This window comes from Loxodonta africana, chromosome 4, assembly GCF_030014295.1.
Source record: "Loxodonta africana isolate mLoxAfr1 chromosome 4, mLoxAfr1.hap2, whole genome shotgun sequence".
NCBI lineage: Eukaryota > Metazoa > Chordata > Mammalia > Proboscidea > Elephantidae > Loxodonta > Loxodonta africana.
Window position 1 is genome coordinate 94,431,706 of NC_087345.1, and position 22,743 is coordinate 94,454,448.

The following is a 22,743-nucleotide window of genomic DNA, read 5'->3' on the forward strand; positions in this document are numbered from 1 at the left end:
TGAAAGCATGGTGCAGAATAAAGAGCAATGCCCTAGCCTCATTCTGGCCCTGACTTGACAAGTGACCCTGGACAAATTATTTCTCCTCTGTAGGGCTCGTTTTATATCATCTAAATCAGTGGTTCTCAACTGGAGACAATCTTGTCCCCCAGGGAACACGTGGTAATATCTGGAGACATTTTTACTTGTTTCAACTGGGGGAGGGTGCTACCGGCATCTAGTGGGTAGTAGATTCCAGGGGTGCTGCTAAAGCAACCTACAATGTACAAGATAGCTTCCCACAACAAAGAACTACTCAGCCCCAAATGTCAACAGTGTTGAGGCTGAGAAACCCTCCCCTAAATGAAGAGGAGGGACCATATAATCTCATTTCCAGGATAAAGATGTTTTGATTCTACAATGCCAAGAGTTTGTAGGCCCATTCTCCATGGTGGCCCTGTCAGCCTCCCAGAATGGAAAAGGCTGACAGGTACCTAAATGGCTGCTCAGGGCTGTGGTCACCTGGGGACAGGCATGACTGGGCACGTCTTCCCTACCTGCTGCATGTGGCCAAGCACATTCTTCCTGCTATCGAAGATGCCCTTTCCCTCCTCAGAGTACAGATTGAAAATGAAGTCAGTGGTATAGTTCTCATTGCACTTCTCATTCCTGCCAGGTAGAGACCAAAAGCCCATGACTTCAGTTGTCTCCCCCCATCTCTCTACCCTCTCAGCCTTTGTGGGCTTTGTTGTTCACTTTTCTAACTCCTGTGGGGCCCAAGGGATAGGCTGTCCCCTCCCTTTGCATCTACAGATTCCTCGGGTGTTCAAACCATGATCCATTCTATGGGTTTGGGCCAAGGCCTGATTTTTGTTTTCTCCACTTAGGAACAAACAATGGATGCAGTACCTTAACACCAGGCCCCTTTTCACAGTCGTTTTCATCTTTTGCACCAGATGCTCAACATTGGCCTGAAAATGAAACAGCAAATCCTAAGCCTCCCTGGGCAGCAGACAAAGGCAGGCAAGGGCGTAAATTTCTCTTCCACATCAGCTGGATATAAAAGGGAGTTGTTTACAATCTTGGGCCTGAGCTCTGCCTAATCCCTTTAATAAGTTCAGTGTAAAACCGAGACTCCAAATAAGACAGGCAGAATTGGAAGAGGGAAAGTTAGAGACAGTCATGGTAACCGTTTGTCAGTCTTCATCCCCTAGCCACCTCCCCTCCAACGTCCTTTTCCCGGGCTTCCTTCTCTTCCCTCAGAGAACTGACTCTATTCACACTGTGGGCCTTTAAATGGGTTGCTTTTATGCAAAGCAGTGATTCATTCATCTGGAAGAATATGTTCCTTCCCCTCATTTGGGCTTTGAGTTAGGGGTGAAGGAGGCAGGCTCCCACCCTCCATTCCTTGCAGGGGCTGGCCGGATTCTCAGATTAGGGAATTCCTCAGCCTGCTGCCCACCACTTCTCGGCTCCTTCTCTCCTCCGAGGACTGGGATCTTGGAAAATAAGGATCATGTGGTCCTTCTGTGAAATAAAAGTCTGAGCCCCACCCCCGAGGTAAAAGGATATCTCCCTAGAAAATGGAATGATAATCAATGCCACCAAATTGTACAGGTAGAAGCTGCTGTACTGGTATATATTTAGCTATACGTATTCTCAACAACGAAAGAAAACTAAAAAAAAAAAAAAAAAAGATACCGAGATCCCAGGAAATATAGATGAGACACTGACCCCATCAGCCACAGTAGACTAGTGTTATTGTTCTTGTTATTCTACTTTCTACTTTTGTAAAAACAAATAAATCCTGTGCAATAAAAAAAAAAAAAAGAAAAAAAACCCAGTGCCGTCGAGTCAATGTGCAATGATGGGGGCGCGGGGAAGAATGTAACCAATGTCACTGAACAATCCCTGCAGAAATTGTTGAATGGGAACCTGTTTTGCAGTGTACACTTTCATCAAAAACGTAATAAAACACTAATAAAAAAATGGCATGAAAAGAGTATAGCTTTCGTAGCAAGGGAAATCGGGAGGGGTGGCATGATACAGTAGAAAGATCACTGGCTCCCAATCCATCAGTTACATTACCTGCTGACTTAGGAGTACAGAGAAGCTTTTTAACCTCTCTAAACCATCCTCATCTGTAATATGGAGATAATATCTCCCTTGCGCATCTGTTGTGAAGATAAAATGCATGTAAAGGGCCTAGCAACATGCCGCCTGACTCAAAATGAGCACTCAAACGGCAGCTCCCGTTATGTATGCAAGGGCGCACAGGGGAAGGCCTGCATGGTGCTTTTTCGAGTCTCCTTGCAGGACCCTACAGTCAGCTCAGTCCTCATCTGGAGCTCTCCCAGCCCAGGCCAGTGTGGGGACGGTGAGAACAGACTAGGGGAGGGAAGGCTGACTAGAAGGCTCTAGGTGGCCCTTTACCTGTAGGTCTCGAATGGTGAAGGGGTCCTCAAAAATGTAGGCTGCATCAGCCCCAGCTGCAAGTCCTGCCATGGTGGCCAGGTAGCCACAGTAGCCACCCATCGTCTCAATGATAAACACCCGTCGTTTGGTGCCTGCCGCTGACTGCTTAATGCGATCACAGGTCTGCAAAGACAGTCGGTCAGAGTTAGATAGACGGGGCAGGGGTTGGATTCTTGTTACTTCTCTAGCCCTTGCCATTACCCCAACTATATTGCCCCAGCCTGGTAGGGACCCTAAATCTTATCAAGTTCTTGCATTCAAGGCCAGAAGGCATATTTCCCAACTCACTGAGGAATATCTCTTCTGGGAAGGAAGTTGTACCTACCCTTTCTGGTGCTCAGAGTAGGGAAACAGGCTGCACAATCTCAGGAAAGAAAAAAACATTTGGCACACGGAGTACCAGTGCATTTCTAGGTTAGAGGACTCACAAGCTGAGGAGAATGAACACCATGTGTGCGGTGAAACAAAGTCTGAATAAATGCCTGGACTTAAGAAGCATTTTTCAAAAGTTGCTGCTTGGTTGGTATAAAAAAGTAGCCCACCACACTTGTGCCTGGGATCATAGTCCTGGGCAAAGGGGATGGGAAATGGTGGTGGGCTCTCACCATGCAAATAGTATTGAGGGCTGTGTCAGCCCCAACGCTGAAGTCTGAGCCAGGGACGTTGTTGGAGACTGTAGCAGGAATGACCACAAACGGGATACAGAGCTCATCAAACTGCTTCCTGCCCTCCATCAGCTCCAGGCCCCCAGTGTAAGCCTGAGAAGAGGAAGAGAGCAGAGGGATACTGACTGGGGAGAGAAGCGGAAGGTGGGAGGGAGAGAAGAAGAAGTGGTGGCCACTTACCTCAAAGCCCCCAATGATGACTAGGCCCTGAATGTTAAACTTTGTTATGTTGGCACTGATCTGCTCAAAGCTCTTCTTGGGTAGAGTCCTAGTTTAGCAGGGGGTAAGGGGTTGGGGGAAAATGTGGAATTAGGGGAAGAGGTGGCAAAATTGAGGGAGAAAAAAGCTAGAGTTACAAGATGCTTTGTTTATCATTTCTTGGCTTAAGCTCCCTTTCCTCTCACTCCTCTCCAAGGATACATACACTGGGGCCTTAAGTTGCCAGAGATGCTAAAAGATGTTTAATGGGCATGTCTGTTCTTGCTCAAGCAACTGTCAGCTTGTGGGTAGATGGCCCAGACAAGAGCGATGGTAGAAGCAGACCCTGACCTAATGAGCTGATGCCTATATTCCAAGGGACACGTTTAAGGGGTGACAGGGAAGAGCCACTCTGTAATGTCACTTACCTTTTGGTCCCAAGTTTGGAACCACCTTGCCCAGTCCAGCCCCCAACATAGCTCCAGCCAGCTTCTTCAATCTGCAGGGAAAGGTGACCCAGGTCTCCTTTGGGACTAAAGCACCAGGAGGCCTGTGTGGGACTGATGCCACTTCTCAAATTCTGACCCTACCCTTAACTCCCACCTGGGTCGGAGAATAACCCCAGGTACCTGTTTTTCCCGACCTCATCAAACTTTTCTCACCCTTATGCTTAACCACAAATATTAGGCACGTACTTCTACCGAGTACTATGCTAAGCTGAGGAAGAGTTTTGTTTGCACTCAAAGGGTTCATTCATCCAGAGCTTCTGCCTATCCTACTGCGCTAAAATTAAATATCTACTACCTGAACCCTAAGAGAGGAGAGGTGGTAAAGGACAGGGCACAGGAAAAGAAGGGACAGGTCACCCCTGCTAGACGCATGCTCCCATGACTGCTCCATGGCCCCAGAATATGTGCCCTCCCCTCATTGTATTCTCCATACCTGACCCTTGGCCAGGCCCTCAAAGCCATCATGCACAACCAGCACGCGGTTGCCCTGGATGAGGCCAATTCTCACAGTGGAGCGGACGGCAGCATTCATGCCTGCAGCTGGGGCCCCCACATTCATCACTGCCACGGTGTGTGCAAAACCCTGGAGGGGAGCAAACAGAGAGAGAGCAGGGGAAAGGGAGGGGCAGAGGCCCCAGCGGGGAGTAAGGGAGGCAGAACTCTGAGTCCCTTATTGTCCTGGGATCAAGACACCTGCCTTCGACAACGCACATCCCTCTCCCAGGGAACACCAGCATTGCCTGCAACCTCATACTGTGTGAGCAAAATTCTTCATCACAAATCAATAAATAAAGGTGCTGTCCCTGATCCCAGGCATCATCATCATATAATGAATATAAGACCTCCCAGACCAGTGTTTCCCAAAGCGTGACCCTTGGACCACTTGCATCAGAATCCACCTGAGGAGCTTATTAAACCAGCATATTCCTGACCCCAAATCTGAATAAGACTCTCTGTGGGAGGGGCCAGGAATCTGCACATTTAATGAGCAACCCAGAAGAGATTTATATTTCAAAAAATGAAGGAAAAAATCAAGGTATCTTTAGACAAACAAGAACAGACAGAATTTATTGCCAGCAAATTCATACTAAAAGTTATACCAAAGGGAGTTCCTCAGGCGGAAGGAAAATGGTCCCAGGTGATTCTGATACACACTGAATAGTGAAAGCTGCTACACCAACGGAAGAAGCGCCTTAGATACACTTAGATGTGATTACTCCCAGATTTTCCCAGAGGAAAAAATATGTAAGCCCTCTCTCCCACTCCTTGCACGCTACCTTGCCTCACCAGCACTGAATTGGACTTAGGGCTTGTGTTAGAGACTTCCATGGCAGAGGAAGAACATGGGGCTGGTCTCTAAGGTGGCTAAGAAAAAATGATCTTAGACGGGTCAGGGACTCAGCATTGAAGATTATCATGGGGCAAAGAATGAAGGTGGCAAAGCTGTAGTTTGTATGGATTGGGGGAAGCACTTCACAAAGGGAGACTGAGGAAGGGACGTGGCCAGGGGAGAGGGCAAGTTGCCAGTACCTTAGTCACTGGAGGTCTGATGTGAGCTAGAAGCTTGTATACCTCCCAGTTGTTCATGAAGCTCCTGTAAACAGTAGAGGGAGAAGTGTCTTTAGGCCCTTCCCCATAGCCGGCAGCTTCCAATATGAAGTTCCATGGAGCAAACCTCTCAGGGCCTAACTGGGGCTGCACAGGGGCCACTAAATCACCAAACCCTCTCTGAGCACTCTCCCCCCAGGTGCTGTGCTCAGCACAAGAGACTGTCCCTTGCCTAGAGAAACTTACCATCTGGTGAGGTTCCCATATAGAAATAACAGATTATAACAGGCTGATCCCTGGGACATCATGCCTGATCAGCACTGTGCCTCCTGGTCACCTCACAGTTAATTTTCTTGAGGAAGAAATTGTTGCAGAGACAATAAGAACAGGAAGGAGCAGAAGCTCCTATTTTGGGTCTTGGTAGCTAACTCTTCCTCCTCTTGCCAGCAGAACCCCATGGAGATCTACAGATTTTTGGCTTCATTCTGACATCTGATTTCTGTAGCTAGTGAGCTTCCAAGTCATTTCCTCACCGGCCTCTCAGCTTTATCGCTTCATCAAATTTCTTCTCTTGCATGGCCCTGGTCACATCCTTGGTCTGCAGGAGGAACACAGCACCCATCACAACTCCAAGGCAGGGCTCTGCACAGTTGGATTCCCATTCCAGGGTCAGACCCTGTGCCTCTCTGGGTTTGACTGGAGCCTGCCCATCATGCCTCCTGCCGTTTCTATGCCCCAGACTGTCACAGGAGTCCAAGTATCTTGCTTTTCCTTAATTTTCTGACTAATGAGCAGCAAAAGCAAAGGGCTGACTCAGAGCTAAATATACTAGAGTTATGAGCAGTATAGAGGAGGCTCACAGGTGTATAGCATCTTCCCCTATTTCACACCCAGATCTCTAGCCTCAAAAGGGCCTCCAAAGTAATAAGAAAATGAAGAAGGTCCTGCTGATAACCCAGTGAGGAAGGAAGGCTGATCCCAGGCATGGGCTTCCCAAGCACTGATCTCTGCTGAGTCAGTGCGTTAGCTTTGGGGCCTTTGAGATACAGTTCCAAGCATGAGCTGGAGCTTGTCTTGGCTGTGGGTAGTTGGGACTCTCGAGTCAGAGAGAGGCAGGGAACACTCAGACCCGCTGAGAATCAGGCCAGACACTCTGGCTCCCAGCCACATGTTCACTCTGTGGTATCAAAGGAGTGATTCTTCTATAATAATAGCCACCACTTCCTAAGCACTTAACATTTTCTAAGTACTGCATTAGAGCCTCTGTATATGTATCCTCTCCAATCCTTACAATAACCCTCAAGGTGAGTACTAGTAACCTCATTTTAGTTCAGAGAAACATGTTCAATGCAGAAATCATGGAGAGACAGCCACTATCCAGCCAGATCTTAATAATATTCCCCTACTTTTAATAAAGTTAGGAGGGATATTGCATTTCTCTTCTAATAAAGACATAGAAGGGTTAAAACTGAGGGTTGGAGATTGGATATTATGAGACCTCAAGTCTCACTGTGAGGGAGAATGTAAAGTCTCCCATCTTCTTTAGAAACATTTTACAGATGTGGAGGCAGGCTGAGAGGTTATGGCTCCCATACAAAGCCCACTGTGTTCTTTCCCCATATGTCTCTTAGTAACCAGCTGCCTTCCCACCCCCTCCTGTCTCTGGCCTTAGGAGCTGGTCTCATGCCCCAAGAGCTCCAGTTCAGAGGCAGGGGCTTTGGGCTGTAAGGATCGGTACTTACCACCTGGACACACTCCATAAGGGGCAGGCGCACGGCCTGGTTACCAGAGAGGCTCACCACACAGGCTGGGGTGTCTGGAGTTCCCTCTAAAAGTGCCATCACTGCTTCCACACCCATCCGGCTACCCTGCAGGAACCCAGGGGGCAAAGACAATTGGGCTCAGGTCCCCCCATCTTGGCTTGCCTGGAGAGACAGAACACTCAAGGCTTTCCAAATCCCAGGGTTGAGTTCCACAATGAAGGACCGCAGCCAAGAACTTAGTGAACATTACTACCCCACCCAGATTTCACCTAAAGCTTAGTAACTCTTCCTGCTCTTGCCATGAGAACCCCAAGGATTCTGCTGGTTCCACAGAAACATGCCCACCATAGTAAAAAAGGGGATTCCTGGGGCTTAATAACATTTCCTTCCTATTTATAAAATAGAGCCCTGGTGGCACAGCGGTTAAGAGCTTAAGAGCTACGGCTGCTGACCAAAAGGTTGGCAGTTTGAATCCACCAGCCACTCCTTGGAAACCCTGCGTGGCAGTTCTATTCTGTCCTATAGGGTCGCTATGAGTCGGAATCAACTCAACAACAACAGGTTTGGTTTTTTGGTTTTATTTATAAAACGGGAAGGATATTGCCTCTCTCTTCCAATGAAAGTAGGACAAGGGGCTTCCAACTTGAGTGTCTGAGGTTAGAGATTAATAATTTCACAGATGCTCAGAGCTCTAAGATATCAGACTTCATTATTAGAACAGAATATAGTTTCCCATCATATTTTGTGCCTGAAGAGGACTCTTGAGTGTATGGGAACAGGTCAAGGGCAGTCCAGAGGCTGATGGGGGGGTAGCATGACCAATGGTTTAAGCCCGTGTGCTGGGAAAGTGCAGTCCTGCAGGGCAAGGACTGTAAGGCTGAGGGGTCTAAGGTGGGAGGGCCACAGGGCCCCATGACTTACCAGGATCCGGTCGAAGGCTGATGGTGTCCCACCTCGTTGCACATGTCCCAAAACAGTGACCCGGGTGTCATATCCCAGACGCTTTACCACCAGCTGATGGGACCGAGAAAGGGAAAGACAGAGTCAAGGAGCGAAAATAAGCAAGGATGCAGACAAACCATGGATGGTTTAGCCTCTTGCCTTCTAATGATTTCTGAGTGGAAGCAAGACAGGGGATGGGGAATCCGGGAGAGATGTGCAGAGGGACCGAGGGGAAATATAACAGCAGGAGACTCAGAAATCACTAGTGAATGGGCCCAGGGTGGGTACGGTGTCTGAAGCCTCTCTTGTTTCATTCATACTAACATTCTTGATGTTTTCTGAGGTGATTGGTTCCCCATTCCTGTCAATTGCACCTTCAGCCACAATGATAATGTTGAGACGAGAACCACGGTTCCTTGTCTGGTCAAGAACAAAGGGAAAAATGGTCTAAGGAATGAAAATGATGGGTGGGAAGTGGATGATCAGTGGATAAGGATGAGAGATTTTTATATGGGCAAAATAAAGTGCCAGTACCTCGCTGAGACGGCGGCAAAGGTGTTCTTCCCAGTCATCATCTGGTGGACATTCAGGAATAAAGACCCAGTCGGCCCCACAGGAGAGAGAGGTGACAAGGGCCAGGTATCTGAGATGACAGCCAGAAGCATCATGCTAGGAGCTACAGTCCACAAACATCCTCACTCAGATCCGACAAGTTCCCAAGCCCCCAGAGTTGGTAAAAGGTCTGAGAGTCTCCATTTCGTTCTTGGGGTAAAGGTGAGAGCACCAGCACCTCTCAGTGAGATTCTGGCCATGAAGCACCCCTTTGTTCATCCTCACCTGCCATAGTGGCTTTCGATCTCAGAGCACTGCTGTTCTTTTACACTGTGTGTGCCTGTGCATGTACAGACACGCATGTGTGCATATACAAGGCAGATAGTGGGGACAGAGGAAGGGGACAGCTCGAGAGGAACAGGTGTGCCCGCAGATGGGCTACCACCGATGGACCTCCTGGACTCTCTGGGAAAGAGGAAAAGGCCATTACTGGGCCCACGGAATAAGTGAGTCAGGATGAATCTTACCCACAGTGCCGGCCCATCACTTCTAGCACAAACGTCCGCTGGTGGCTACAAGAAATAGACATAGGACTTACACAGTGCGACCATTCCTGTGGCCAGGATCAAGCACAGCTAGGCCAATTAACTCAGAGAGGCATTTATGCTGCTAGACCTTCCTGCAGGTTTCCTGAGGGACCAGAGAGACCTACGGGAAACACTTTAGCCATAGATTTCCTCCCTAGGCCTGGGAAAACATAGCTCTTTGGAGGCTGTTCGAGGGAGGGATAAGTCAGAGAAAGTGAGAAAGGGAAAAGAAGTGAAGAAGAGAGGACCAGACTAAACAGGAATCCTCTAGGATTACCCTGGGGTAAACTGTTATCCTGTCCTCCTCCCATCCACCTACACTGTCACCCCCAAGTCCCCTTACCTCTGAGCAGTAGTGGTGATAGTATCTACAATCCCTATGATATGCACTGCAAGGGGTAGCTCTGATTTTGGGCTCCTTGGATTTGTCTCAGTCTGGACGCTAATCATTTAGGGACCCCACAGGTATTAAAGACCTCAGAGCTAGTCTAATAGTTGACTGACCAGTGGCAACAGACAAATCTTCTTATAGCATTTAGGGGGCAGAGCAACTTCAGAGCTCTGGGGATAATTACAAGTTAAAACATGTTCTAGTCCCAGAAAAATGGTCATAATCAATACAGTCACCGTGACTCAAACACCAATCTTCTCTAGCCCTAATACTTTAGTCAGCCCCAGCTCCCATCCTCCTCTGCTGCCTCCCCCATAACCCCTTACCTCTGAGCAGTGGTAGTGATGGCATCTACAATCTCTATGATCCGGTGCAGGGCAGAGTCAGTGCCAATGGTCATGTCAGTACCACAGAAGTCATTGTCAATAGAGCCAACGAGACCCACAATGTTCAGGTAGCTGGACTTCTTAGCCTCTTCTTCTGTGATCTTACCTGATGACAGGAAGTAAATCAGGAGCCATTGGTTTAGGAACTGGTGTGCCTAAAGCACAGATTACTAGAGAGAGAAAGAACTGTAGCCAATGAGAATTGCAAGCAGTGGCACAAGGGAGGACAAAGACTGCCTATTCGTGTCTGGGTAATGTCTTCTTCATAAGGAGCCCTGGTGGCGTAGTGGTTAAGCACTTGGCTGCTAACAGGAAGGTCAAAGATTCGAATCCACCAGCCGCTCCGTGAGAAAAAGATAATGCCAGTATGCTTCCATAAAGATTACAGCCTAGGAAACCCTATGGAACAATTACTCTGTCCTTTATAGGGTCACTAAGAGTTGGAATCGACTTGACAGCAATGGGTTTTAACAGGTAATGTCTTGCTCCAAGGGAAGGTAAGGGGTGTGGGCATGCATGTGCATGTGTGTACAAGTGTGCACGCACACACACACATGCATGTATAAATGAGCAATACTGACTCAAACAATGTCTCACCTGCTTTCCGGAGATCACTCAACAAGTCACTCCACTCAGAACGGAAGGTGTCAGCCCCAGTGAGACTGCCATCACCCCCAATGACACACAGGTTGGTGATCCCACGCTTCACCAGGTTGTGGGCAGCTCGGAGTCGTCCCTCTCGCTCCCGAAAGTCCTTGCATCGGGCACTTCCAATCACTGTGCCTCCCTTTGGGAAAGAGGAAGAAGTCAGCTTCTCAGATGACACAGCCACATTTGGGCTCAACGTGCTAAGATTTCCTCTATCTCAACACTGTGATGGGCTGACATAACCATGTGGATGCCTAGGAAATTCCCTGGTATCTGTAAGTCATTTGTCCCTTCCAAAGGAGAGGGAAACGATGTCAGCAGAGACATCACAGGGTCATTCCCATCTCCTGCTATACCTCTTAGAAGACTGCTAAGATCCAAAGCATTTCTTTAAGGCTTTGTCATCAGTGATTATCTTCAAACAGGAAAAGAGAATACATACATGTCTGTTGGCTTCTGGGATAATCTCCATCTTTCATATCTTCTCATAAGCATAAGAAGTAGCAGTGACTTCAGTCTTTCGAAAGTCTCCCTAGTAGCCTGGCATTACTGAATTATGTCTAAATTATTGGTATTATTTTTTCCTTTCTAACACACTGTATTTTACAAGCTATAACCAGGCACTGCTGATCTTTTCTGCCCTTTGCTCCTTGAGGTCTATGGTCTTAGTGGAAGAAGCTACAAGGTCTAGGTATCCTAGGAAAAATAGCTCTGCATATAGAAAGTCTTGAATTCCCTGGGGATTACAGATATACTCCCCTAAGAGATTGTATACTTGGGTTCTACACAAATCACATAAGCTCCTGGGCATCTGTAACTTTGTGTATTGGTGGTGAATTCTAGCTCATTCTTAGGACCCTTTATGACAGGCACCTGGGCCTGTGTATAGCCTTTACCAGGCATAAACTGGATATAACATTTCCTCCCATGGATTTTTGGAGGACTGAGGTGAAGAATGGGGATACAAATTGGTAGATATTTCAGTAAATCAGCAAATGGGTATATTTCTATTGGGCTAGCCCACAGTAGATATATATCTATATCTGTATTGGCACCCTGGTGGCTCAGCAGTTAAGAGATCAGCTGCTAACCAAAAGGATGGTAGTTCAAATCCACCAGCCACTCCTTGGAAACCCTATGGGGCAGTTCTACTCTGTCCTGTAGAGTCGCTATGAGCCAAAATTGACTTGACGGCAACGGATTATATCTATATCTATCTATGTGTACGAAGGAGTTTGGAACAACTTGGGAAAAGTAGCAAAAAGGTCTGTGGATATGATTGGGATATTATTAGGACTTTTTCTGATACTATGAAGGGCTGCCTTGGTTCCTCCCACCCCTAAATGGTCGGGTTTCAGTTCACCTCATCTCCATCACATGAGGACTAGCTCTGGCTCCAGGCCTCTGGTAGGGTTATTTTCAGGGCCAGACCTTCCCCGTGACCCCAGAGTAAGACTTGCTTATGTGCCAGTTCCCAAAGTCTTGCCTATGACCTTTCTATAAAGAGCAAACCATTCTGGACACTATCCTGTAACCACTCTCTCCAACCCCGAGGGAACCAGGGTGATGTTCTCAAATGCAAAGAGTAAAGGTCAAATACAGCCCCTCCCTTGTCACTAAATCCCTTCACATCAAACCACATGACAGGGAATTTGGGAGACCATGAGCCCAAACCAGAGTGGGGTAAAACAAGGACAGAACAGTTATGGGACAGCAGTCCTCTGGAACATACCAGCTGAAGCATCATCGAAACGCTCTCCCAGGTGGCTTCCCTGATGTGATCTCCACCATCCACCAGGCCTTGATAACCCTGTGGGGCACATTACACCCATTCAGCCTCTGCTAGGTTTCCCTCTAAACTCCCAGGATTAAGATAGGATCCCTGGGAAAAGGTTCTCTGATAATCAAGTCATCTCCTCCCATTATTGATTCTGAACACTCATGAGACCATCATATTTAACATTGTCCAAGGAAAGAGATGCCAACTTTTTCAATACTCTGTTCTAGTTTCGCCCATTCTTGAAGCATAAGAATATCCTTTCTAATATTTCATCTTAATTCTTCTTATTTTTGGCTCATCCCATTTCCCCCAATCTATTTCCCAGAGGAACTAGATAATAGATAGTCTTGAGAACAACCAAGAAAAGAGAGAAGGGGGTATTGGAGAGAAGGAGAGAGGGAGGGAGAGAAATGTGACTTGATAAGAGACTCTAAAGTTTGAGAGAAGAAAGGCAGATAGGTCTTACAGGGAAAGTAGGAGAAGCATGAACGGGAAGTGAGAGATGGAGCCAAAGAGAAGTTAGAATCTCCGAAAGGTAGGAAAAATACAGAAATATCATGAGACTCTTCTTTCCTTGGGCTCTATCCCTGGTTACACAAATTTGCTGTAAACTACTAAGCCATTTCGGTTTCTCTCTCTGTTTTGGGGGAGATGGAGAGAAGAAAGAGTTATTTCTTCCTTTATATCGAACATGAGGACCCAATTTGCAGATCTCTGGGTCCCAGCATCAGTATTGGAGCCAAGAGTGGGGAGGAATGGAGATAGGAAGCCAAGGCAAATCAGACACAACATCATAACTGGGAGGTGAGTAAGGGAAGAGAAAGTGGAAAGGGGGCAGATTAAATAGAAAACAGAGAAAGAATGATGGAGGAAAAGGCAGAGAACCAACCTCATGGACAAAGAAGACACGGGCACCGGTAAAGATACCAACTCGAACCACAGCCCTGACAGCAGCATTCATACCTGCAAAGAGGAAAGAAGAAAGAAGTTACTCCTAAGAAAAGCAGAGTTGGAATCCACAGAAGTTACATCTGTCTAAAGATCTGAGACAGTACTTCCCTTAGCCTCTTCTCTGAATCTAGAATACTACTCTCACCCAAGTCTTCTGGCCTCCCCACCCCCAATCACCATCTTCAATGTTAATGGAGTTCAAGATACCCCTTCCCTCCCCAAGAAATCCTGTCTTAGGTAAGACCATTCCTTGCCAGGGCAATCTGGGGAATAATAATAAAAACAGCAACAAGCAAGCATTTCCTTGAATGCTTATTGTGGAGTTAGATACTATGCTAAGTGCTTGTCAAACATCAACTCATTCATTCCTATGTACAACTGTGAAGTTGCTTCCATTTTACAGATTTGGCAACTGAAGCTCAAAGAAGTCAAAGTCACAAAGCTAGTACTCATAGAAAGCTCAGATTTGAATTCAAGTCCTGAAATGCCAAAGTCACCACTCTTGACCTCCAAAAATCCCAATGGTTTTTCCCTCCCTTCTAAACTGAATCTAGATATCCAGCTTTGGTATCCTTTTTGGAACAAACACATGATTCTCTGCAGCTCAGTGACCTGACCAGTCATAATTTGTTCACAAGTATGTCCATTAACTGGCTGGTGGATTCTCCTAATACACACACACACACTCACACACAGAGCTTTTCCATGTCATTTGAGTTCGTGTACATTCCAATGCGTGCCACACAGGTGCGATTCTCTAGCTCCCACGCTGCCAGAAGCATTTGTGACCAAGTGTGCAAGCAGACTCAGTGGGGACTCTATTCTCTCACTGCCTTCTCTTGGCTTTCACTCAATTAGTCAACAAACACTTCCTCCCTGTATATAAGATGTATATGAGGAACTTAAAAATTACAGCTATATATCAGTCTCTCTCTGCTTCCACTGGGAGAAAAAACTAGGGCTAAAATAGAGCAGAGAGCCCTTTCCCTGTTTCACACATGAGTTTTGGCCCTCTCCCAGTAGCTGCTCAGTATCAAGAACTGTCCCTCCCAGGAGCTCTGTGGGGGAGCTAACCGTCCACAGTACAAACACATAGTGGGAGTTGTAAACACCCCCATATTAGAAATAATGCCACTGATATTGTGCTAAGCATGGCTTCACTGGTAAGAGACGGAACACAGTCGTGGATATTGATCTTGGTGACCTTGTCCTATCTTGTAATGTTCACGGGGGCTCACAACGATGCGTAAAGAATCTTGGGGCCATGACAGATCAACTTCTTATGAACCATTTTAACCACCCTCCCTCAGATACTCCAGTACATATTTTTGTTTCGATCTAAAATTGGCAAAAAACAAGGCTCCAGAAATTGATGAAATACCAATTCAGATGTTTCAACAAATGGATGCAACACTGGATGTCTATGCCAAGAAATCTGGAAGAGAGCTACCTGGCCAACCAACTGGAAGAGATCCATATCTGTGCCCATTCCAAACAAGGGTGATACAACAGAATGCAGAAATTATTGAAGAGTATCATTAATATCACAGGCCAGTAAAATTTTGCTGAAGATAATTCAAAAACAGTTACAGCAGTACATGGACAGAGAACTGCCAGAAATTCAAGCCAGATTCAAAAGATATGTGGAACAAGAGATATCATTGTTGATGTCAGATGGATCTTGGCTGAAAGCAGAGAATACCAGAAAGATGTTTACCTGTGTTTTATTGACTGTGCAAAGGCATTCGGCTGTGTGGATCATAACAAATTATGGATAACATTGCGGAGAATGGGAATTCCAGAACACTTAATTGTGCTCATAAGGAACCTGTACTTAGACCAAGAGGCAGTCATTCGAATAGAACAAGGGGATACTGCATGGTTTAAAATCAGGAAAGGTGTGTGAGGGTTGTATCCTTCCACCATAGTTACTCGATCTGTACACTGAGCAAATAATCTGAGAAACTGGACTGCATGAAGAACAGGGCATCAGGATTGGAGGAAGGCTTATTAACAACCTGCATTATGCAGATGACACAACCTTCTTTGCTGAAAGTGAAGAGGACTTGAAATGCTTACTGACGAATATCAAAGACCACAGCCTTCAGTACGGATTACACCTCAACATAAAGAAAAAAAAATCCTCACAACTGGACTAATAAGCAACATCATGATAAACAGAGAAAAGAGTGAAGTTGTCAAAGATTTCATTTTACTTGGATTCACAATCAACGCCCATGGAAGCAGAGGTCAAGAAATCAAACAACATATTGCACTGGGAAAATCTGCTGTAAATGACCTCTTTAAAGTGTTAAAAAGCAAAGATGTCACTTTAAGGACTAAAGTGTGCCTGATTCAAGCCATGATATTTTCATCACTTCATATGCATGCGAAAGCTGGGCAATGAATAAGGAAGACCGAAGAAGAATTGATGTCTTTGAATTATAGTGTTGGCAAAAATATTGAATATACCATGGCCTGCAAGAAGAACGAACAAATCTGTCTTGGAAGAAGTACTGCCAGAATGCTCCTTTGATGTGAGGATGGTGAGACATTGTCTCAGGTACTTTGGACACATTGTCAGAGAGACCAGTTACTGGAGAAGGACATCATGCTTGGTAAAGGAGAGGGTCAGTGAAAGAGAGGAAGGCCCTCAATGAGATGGATTGATACAGTGGCTACAACGATTGGCTCAAGCATAGTAATGATTGTGAGGATGGCCAGGACCAGACAGTGTTTCGTTCTGTTGTACACAGGGTCGCTATGTGTGGGAAATGACTTGATGGTATCTAACAACAGTTTAATATTATATAGAATAAAATGTAAGATAGGAAGTAGTGAGAGATGAGGCTGGATAGGTGGGTAGGTACCACATGATAAAGGGCCTAGGATGCCATGTGAAGAAGTTTGGATTTAATTCTATAAACAAGGATTTGATTGGGAATCCATGAACCCCATGAAACTGTATGAAAAGTGTGGGCATGAGAATTTCTCTTGGGAGATCTACAGTTTTGAATTGATTCTTAAAGGGACACATGACCTAGGGGGAAAAATAAAGTAGATAATGGAGAATCTTTGAGAATGGAGGAACGTGATGAGATCTGCACATCAGAAAACCCACTCTGGCAGCAGTGTGGAGGACAAGCTGAAGAGAGGTGACACTAGGACTAGGATGCTATCCGGAAGTGCAGACAAGAAGTGATGAGGGCTGGACTGGAAGAGTAGCATTTGATATAAAACAGAGAAACTGGACAGGAGACCCTTAGGAGACAAAAGCAACAGGACTTACATCTAATCAGCACTGTGATGATCAAATTTCAAGTTTTGGAAAGGAAGAAGGAAATCTCCTACAACTGACTTTGGCAAAGGGTGACACTGCAGCGTCATCAATTGCATAGAGGTAGGTTTGGGTTTGGGAAGGCAAGGGTGAGGATGACATGTTCATATTTGGGTATGTTTAGTTTGAAGTTCTTGTGGGATATACATGTGGACTTGGAAGAGACTGTTTTGAGAGAATATGTAGAATTAGAAAGGGAAACAGGCAAGGAATGGAATCCTGAAGAAAACTAACATGGAAGAGGTGGGCAGAGGAAGACGAGTTCCATGAAGGAAACAAAAAAAAGCAAGATAAACAAAAGGAGAACCACTTAACAGTGTCTTGGAAGTCAAGTGGGAACAATTTCAAAAAGTGGGAAGAGTGTTAAATACTTCTGATAACTGATCTATGATAAGGTCTAGACAATTGGGCTTGTCAGCAAAAGGTCATTGGTGAGTGCTGATGTCAAAGTTTACTTATGACATTAGTGAGGCAAAGCTCCATGAAGTTAACAAGTCTGCATTCACACCCTCAAGTTGAAAGAATCAAAACCAAAAAATCTGTGAAGAGAGCGGACTTCTCAGAAGCTTTAGGAAAAGCTTTCCAGTGTGAAAAGAACGGTCAGAGTTGATGGAGAGCCATCGGTGCTTTAGGAAAGGTACAGATAAAGTCAATTCAATAAAATCAGAACAGATACGAAACTGCTATTTGTTGGTTTTCTAGCTTGTCCCAAGGCCAATGGGATTCTCTAAGGGGTACGTGGAGTTTTAGAGTATGAATTTATAATCCTAGAAAATAAGAAAAAAACATTCTTCTCAAATGTATAGGTTGGAACACTGTTTCCTGCTCCCAAGCTGAGTAAATGTGGGGGAAAAAAAACAACTTAAGAGAAACAAACTACTTAAAAGATTTTCAATGTAAAGCAAATAATAGATGTGGACAGGAAATATCCTAATCTGTTGGGCAGAAGAAAAATCCCATAAGAAAAGATATTCTTCCCTGCTCCTTCTACCTTCTAACCTCAACCCCACTAGAGGTCATTTTCCTGCCTCTCTGGGGGTAAATTGGATATTTGAGTGTTTTATTAGTAATCAAGTTTCAGTACTCCCTTAGTGCCCCTGTAGCCGTGTCTCAAGCTCCCAGGCCCCCAAAAATCATCGACTGGGATGTGTAGATAGCTTATGCTAGTGAGTCCCAGTAATTCTTTGGGCTCTCCTACCAAAACTCACTGACCTAGTCTGGCCCCAAGCCAGTCTTGGCCAGGCTGTCCTTGGCTGTTCCATGTTGCCCTAAATAACCCTGTATGAGCAGCTGTCCAATTTATTAGAAGCAAGATGAAGGATTAGATTACAGGCACCATCCTGGGGGTATTCTGGGTACAGCCAGGAGGGGCTCTAGAGAACATCATAAACATGTCGTTTGGAGTTTCCAATTATAGCCTGTCAAGGAGAGGCTTTTGGGAGAAGAACTATGGGTAATGAGCCTCCATAAGATGAGACAGAAAAAAGTAATAAATGACTTTGTCACTATCTTTTTGAAAGCAGATGCTAAAAAGCTTATTTCTACCTTAACTGAATTTAGAATAAGAAAATATATATATTGTAATTCTAACTTGAGCAATAAATATTTGTTAGATGTGAATAGCACTTTCTGATAAATATGCAATGAAAAATTATAAACCCTAGACTAGGCAACCCAGGCAAGTAATAGAATCTCTGTCCATGTAAATCTTTAAAAATAGGACAATCATGGATTTGGAATGGACTGCCTTCTGGAGACAGAGGCTAGGTCAGATGATAGAAGTCCTTTCCAGCAGTAGAATATGCTGAATTCAGAAGGCTAAATGTGCCATGGTTTAGGGGGCTAAAGTCATTCCTGGGCTGCAAAGGGAATTAGATTTGGTATGTTAATTAGCACAGAATCCCAGAGTCCTTAGCTTCTAAGTCCAGGATGCCTGAATTCTGGTCATTCTTCCACTTCCAGAGGTTAGTAGCTTTGCTGAACCCAGGAAATGATGGAGCTGTGGCCTCCGTGAATTTTACAGAGCCCAATCTCACATTCCCATGTGGCCCATATCCTCCAGGAAATAAGCATCTCCGTGCTCTCCTCCTAGGAGAACTAGGGCCATCAAACTTACCTCTTGATCAGGCCACATCTGTATTTGAGCTACTCCTTCAGCTGGAACCTCTCAGTTCTATTTTGAATTTTCTGTTTTGCCTCCTTGCCTCCCTAGAATTTTATTCTCCACCACTTTCAGCCCCCCTTGACATGCTCCTATGATGTTATGTGGACTCACAGGTGGATATTTTCCTGGGTACAAGGTGCCTGATACAGAACCCCATGGGCCCTGACCCAGCTGGGCCTCCAGAAATTAGCATATCTAGCGCCCCTGCATCCATGGAAGATGATCCTTCCCTCTGAGCAGGCAGATAATGGCCATCGTAGAACAAGAGGGCCTCACTGACAGATCAGAAGTTGGAAGGGCTCTGCTGCTCTTAGGCCCAAGTTAAATCATAGGCTTCTACATTTCTTCCCTTTCCCTCTCCAAGAGCCTTTCCCTCGACATTTCTTAACTCTGTATGCCTCATTTGGATTTTTAGCAGACTCTCTCTTCCCCTAATGTGACAGTCCAATTCCACAGGCAATCCTACAAGGTTTTAAGATCAACACTCATAGAGTTTGTGTTGAGGAGCTGAGTACTGGCATGGGATCCTTTTCCGGAGAGAAGAGAGAAGTGATAGAGGCAGGTCAGCAGTCTACAGCCTCAACAAGGCTCCTGCATTCCTAATCTGCTCACTATTCCTAACCTCAGGCCTCTTTGCCTTCCTTCCTCAGTGTCTTCATGCTAGCATTCTCCTATTCATAACATCAATCAAAATTTTATAATGAAATAAAGATTAGTTTTTAAAATAGGTATAGTCTAGCACTCCAGGTCTCGCAAGTCTTCTGCCTTTGACAGGGTACAGTCCTACCACTTTTCTACTGCTCTCCATTAGTGGAAAATATTTGAGTTTTCCTTCTCTGACAGATTCCTACCTTACACAGGTTCTCGCTTTCACAGGTTTTACTGTACCAATAAGAAATATCATAAGAGCAGAGACTATGTCTGACTTTCTCATTGATGTATCCCTAGTGCCTATTATCCTGCTTGGCATACAGTAGGTGCTCACTAATTCATTTTTTAATTACTTAGTAATATATTTATTGAGCACTTACTACATTCCAGGCACTGTTCTAAGTACTTTACTCCAAAGATGAGTTCAGTTTCTTGAAACCTATCTTTTCTGTGAAGGTTTCCCTGATTAATCTAACCAAGGCCTATCATTATATAAACAGTTTTTACTTGTTTTATGCACACTTGATTATTTTTTAACAGCTTTATTGAGATATAGTTTAATATCATATAGTTCACTCATTTAAAGTATACAATTCAATGTTTTTAGTAAACTCACAAGGTTAAGCAAATATAAAAAAAAAAAAAAAAACTCGTTGCTGTCAAGTCGATTTCTATTCATAGCGACCCTATAGGTCTGAGTAGAACTGCCTCATAGGATTTCCAAGGAGCAGCTGGTGGATTCAAACTGCCGACCTTTTGGTTAGCAGTCACAGCTCTTAACCACTATGCCACCAGGATTTCCGTGCAAATAGCATCACAATCTAATTTTAGAACATTCTCATCTCCCCATAAAAACATCCATATCCATTAGCAATCATTCCTCAGCCCAAGGTGGCCACTAATCTACTTTCTGTCTCTATACATGTGCCTATGCTGGACATTTCCTATAAACAAAATCACACAATATGTGGTCTTTTGTGAATGGCTCCTTTTACTTAGCACAATGTTTTCAAGGTTCATCCAAGTTACACCATGGACTGTCATTATTTTTATGTGCCTTATATAAGAATTCTAGTAATATATGGTATCTTTCCTTACCAAAATTCCAAAGGAATAACAACTTCTTTAAAATATACAAGGCTCTATATACAGTGGGTGCTTAGCACAATGTCTAGGATAGCCTAGAGAGGATGGGGCAGAGGAGGGGGTAGACGAGCTGAAATCTCTTTCTTTCTCTTTTTCTCATCACTGTCTCCGTGTCCTGGTATCCCTTTTGCAGAGATTCCGTCCCCTATTAATCACATTGTAAATTAGACTGTACAAAGAAGAAACTTGGGGGGGGGGCGGAATATCAGACATCCTTTAGATTGCATTTCATTTTTCCTATACACTAGATTTTTCTGACCCCCCAGATTTCTTGGACTCAACCCAGGGAAGGTTCCTTCTCTGGCTTTGCTTTCTGCCCCTCTCCCTCCAATGGACTTGTACTGATTAAGTACTGCTGTTCAAGGGCTAAAGGAATGGAAGGGGATGGAAAGCCAGAGAAAATGGAGCAAAGCAGAACTATGCCTAGGAGAAGGAAATGTGCTGTAAGACTGAGGTGCCTGGTTCCGGTCACTGCAGGAACTCTCCACATATCAAAGTTAGTACCTGAAGGTTTAGCTGTGGCCTATTAAATACCAGTTCTAGGTTCCTTCCCCTTCCCACGATTTCCAAAGCACTGAAAGGGAATCTACCTACTGCCTCTCAATGATCTTTTCTCTTTTGTCTCTTTCTTTCCAATGTTGAGAAAATAGCATTCTTTTAGTACCAAAGGACCGACAGGACTCAAATCTTTAAAGAAACTTGGAAGTAGTTCTATAAATATTTGGAGAAAAAATCCAAATGCACTTGGGTACTTAGACCTGACAGATTTCAAGGAAAGCCCAGGATTCTAGTGTGAACCTACAGAAGGGTAGTTCTGTTCTACAGGATAAGGGAATCGAGAAATTTCCAGGGGGCCTACCAGCCATGCTGTTTGCCTTTTCCCCCAGGTAGCGCCCTCTTGCTTACCTTGGGCATCTCCACCAGAGGTTAAAACGGCGATGGCTTTGCCAATCCCCAGGGTTTTGGCTGCATGGTGCTCTTCATGGGTCATGATCCACTCTAGAATACAAGAGAATGGTCAGTTAAGACACAGCTGGATCAGGGTGCTACTAGCTCCAGAAATGGCTACAGCCACCTCAAGCAGATTCTCCCACTACACTGAGTCTGGGCTTTGAAATTCTGCCGGGGAGAGCCACACCCCAGCAGAGTGACAAGCTGAAATGTCACAGTAATCAAGTCCAAGACTGCAAAAATCCTGGTTAATCCCTCTCTGACCCTTCCTACCCCAATTGCAGCCTATTTGGAGAACAAGGTAAGGTTAGGGAGAAGGGCAGTTGATTGAACAGAAATGAGAAAGGATGGAGGGAGTTAGCTTCAACGGTTCTTCCCTTTTAATGAAGGGAAGGTTATTGCAAAGGTAAGAATCAGATGAGGTTTGGGGCACTAAGAACCAACAAAGTGGAAGCAGAAAAGCAAGAGTTGGTTGGGTTATGCTAAGGTTATGTTTGGCTGTCATGGAATTGGGCTACAGTTGGGACTGGAGTTTGAGGTTATAAACAGAATCAGAGCTTGGCCAAGTTAATGGAGTCAGGCTCAGGAATGGTTAGGGACTTTCTATGGCTCTTCCCATGCCTCTTGGGCTCCTAGCCTCCTGAGCATCTCTTGATCCTGTGTCTTCAGGCCAGGGCCCTCACACTATATCCTATCAAATGGGAAGAATAACAAAATCACTGCCATATATACACAGATATGTACAAATGACATGGGAACACCTTCATGTTTTTGTCTTTAGGGCTTATCTCTCCCAAAGGAATACATGAGACATGCTTTTGTATCCATAAAATGCCAAAGGAAATATCACTCTCCCAGTATCATGGCTAAAACCTGTTATTTTTAAATTTATCCCTTATCTTACTCTCAGAATCACAACAGGCATCAAATCCTAATATTCTCCCTTCTTATCTTTCCTTACTCATCCCTTCTTTTCTATCCTCACGGCCTCTTCCAACCTGAACCATTTGCTACAACAGCTGGTCTCCCTCTGCTTGTGTTTCCCTTCTCCACTCTATCAGAGACACAAAATAAATGGAAGGGTAGTAAGCCCCTAAGGCTTCAGCGGAGGGAGGGTTCA

General features: G+C 45.1%; 1 protein-coding gene across 3 annotated transcripts in view; it reads right to left on the bottom strand.

Moving 5' to 3' along the window:
• PFKM (phosphofructokinase, muscle) overlaps positions 1-22,743 on the bottom strand; it is a 57,545-nt gene that overhangs the window by 2,071 nt on the left and 32,731 nt on the right. For 2 of the 3 annotated variants that reach the window (XM_023555730.2, XM_010596166.3), the window contains 19 exons: positions 21,579-21,671; positions 13,313-13,386; positions 12,376-12,453; positions 10,593-10,782; positions 9,936-10,101; positions 9,159-9,203; positions 8,614-8,722; positions 8,404-8,499; positions 8,059-8,151; positions 7,117-7,242; positions 5,908-5,972; positions 5,357-5,420; positions 4,260-4,409; positions 3,746-3,816; positions 3,300-3,387; positions 3,060-3,212; positions 2,413-2,577; positions 889-950; positions 537-648 (listed from right to left, as the gene is read on the bottom strand). In XM_023555730.2, the coding sequence (XP_023411498.1) occupies positions 537-648; positions 889-950; positions 2,413-2,577; positions 3,060-3,212; positions 3,300-3,387; positions 3,746-3,816; positions 4,260-4,409; positions 5,357-5,420; positions 5,908-5,972; positions 7,117-7,242; positions 8,059-8,151; positions 8,404-8,499; positions 8,614-8,722; positions 9,159-9,203; positions 9,936-10,101; positions 10,593-10,782; positions 12,376-12,453; positions 13,313-13,386; positions 21,579-21,671 (2,000 nt within the window). The remainder of the gene's footprint in view (positions 1-536; positions 649-888; positions 951-2,412; positions 2,578-3,059; positions 3,213-3,299; positions 3,388-3,745; positions 3,817-4,259; positions 4,410-5,356; positions 5,421-5,907; positions 5,973-7,116; positions 7,243-8,058; positions 8,152-8,403; positions 8,500-8,613; positions 8,723-9,158; positions 9,204-9,935; positions 10,102-10,592; positions 10,783-12,375; positions 12,454-13,312; positions 13,387-21,578; positions 21,672-22,743) is intronic. The other variant, XM_064284319.1, reaches the window with a different exon arrangement.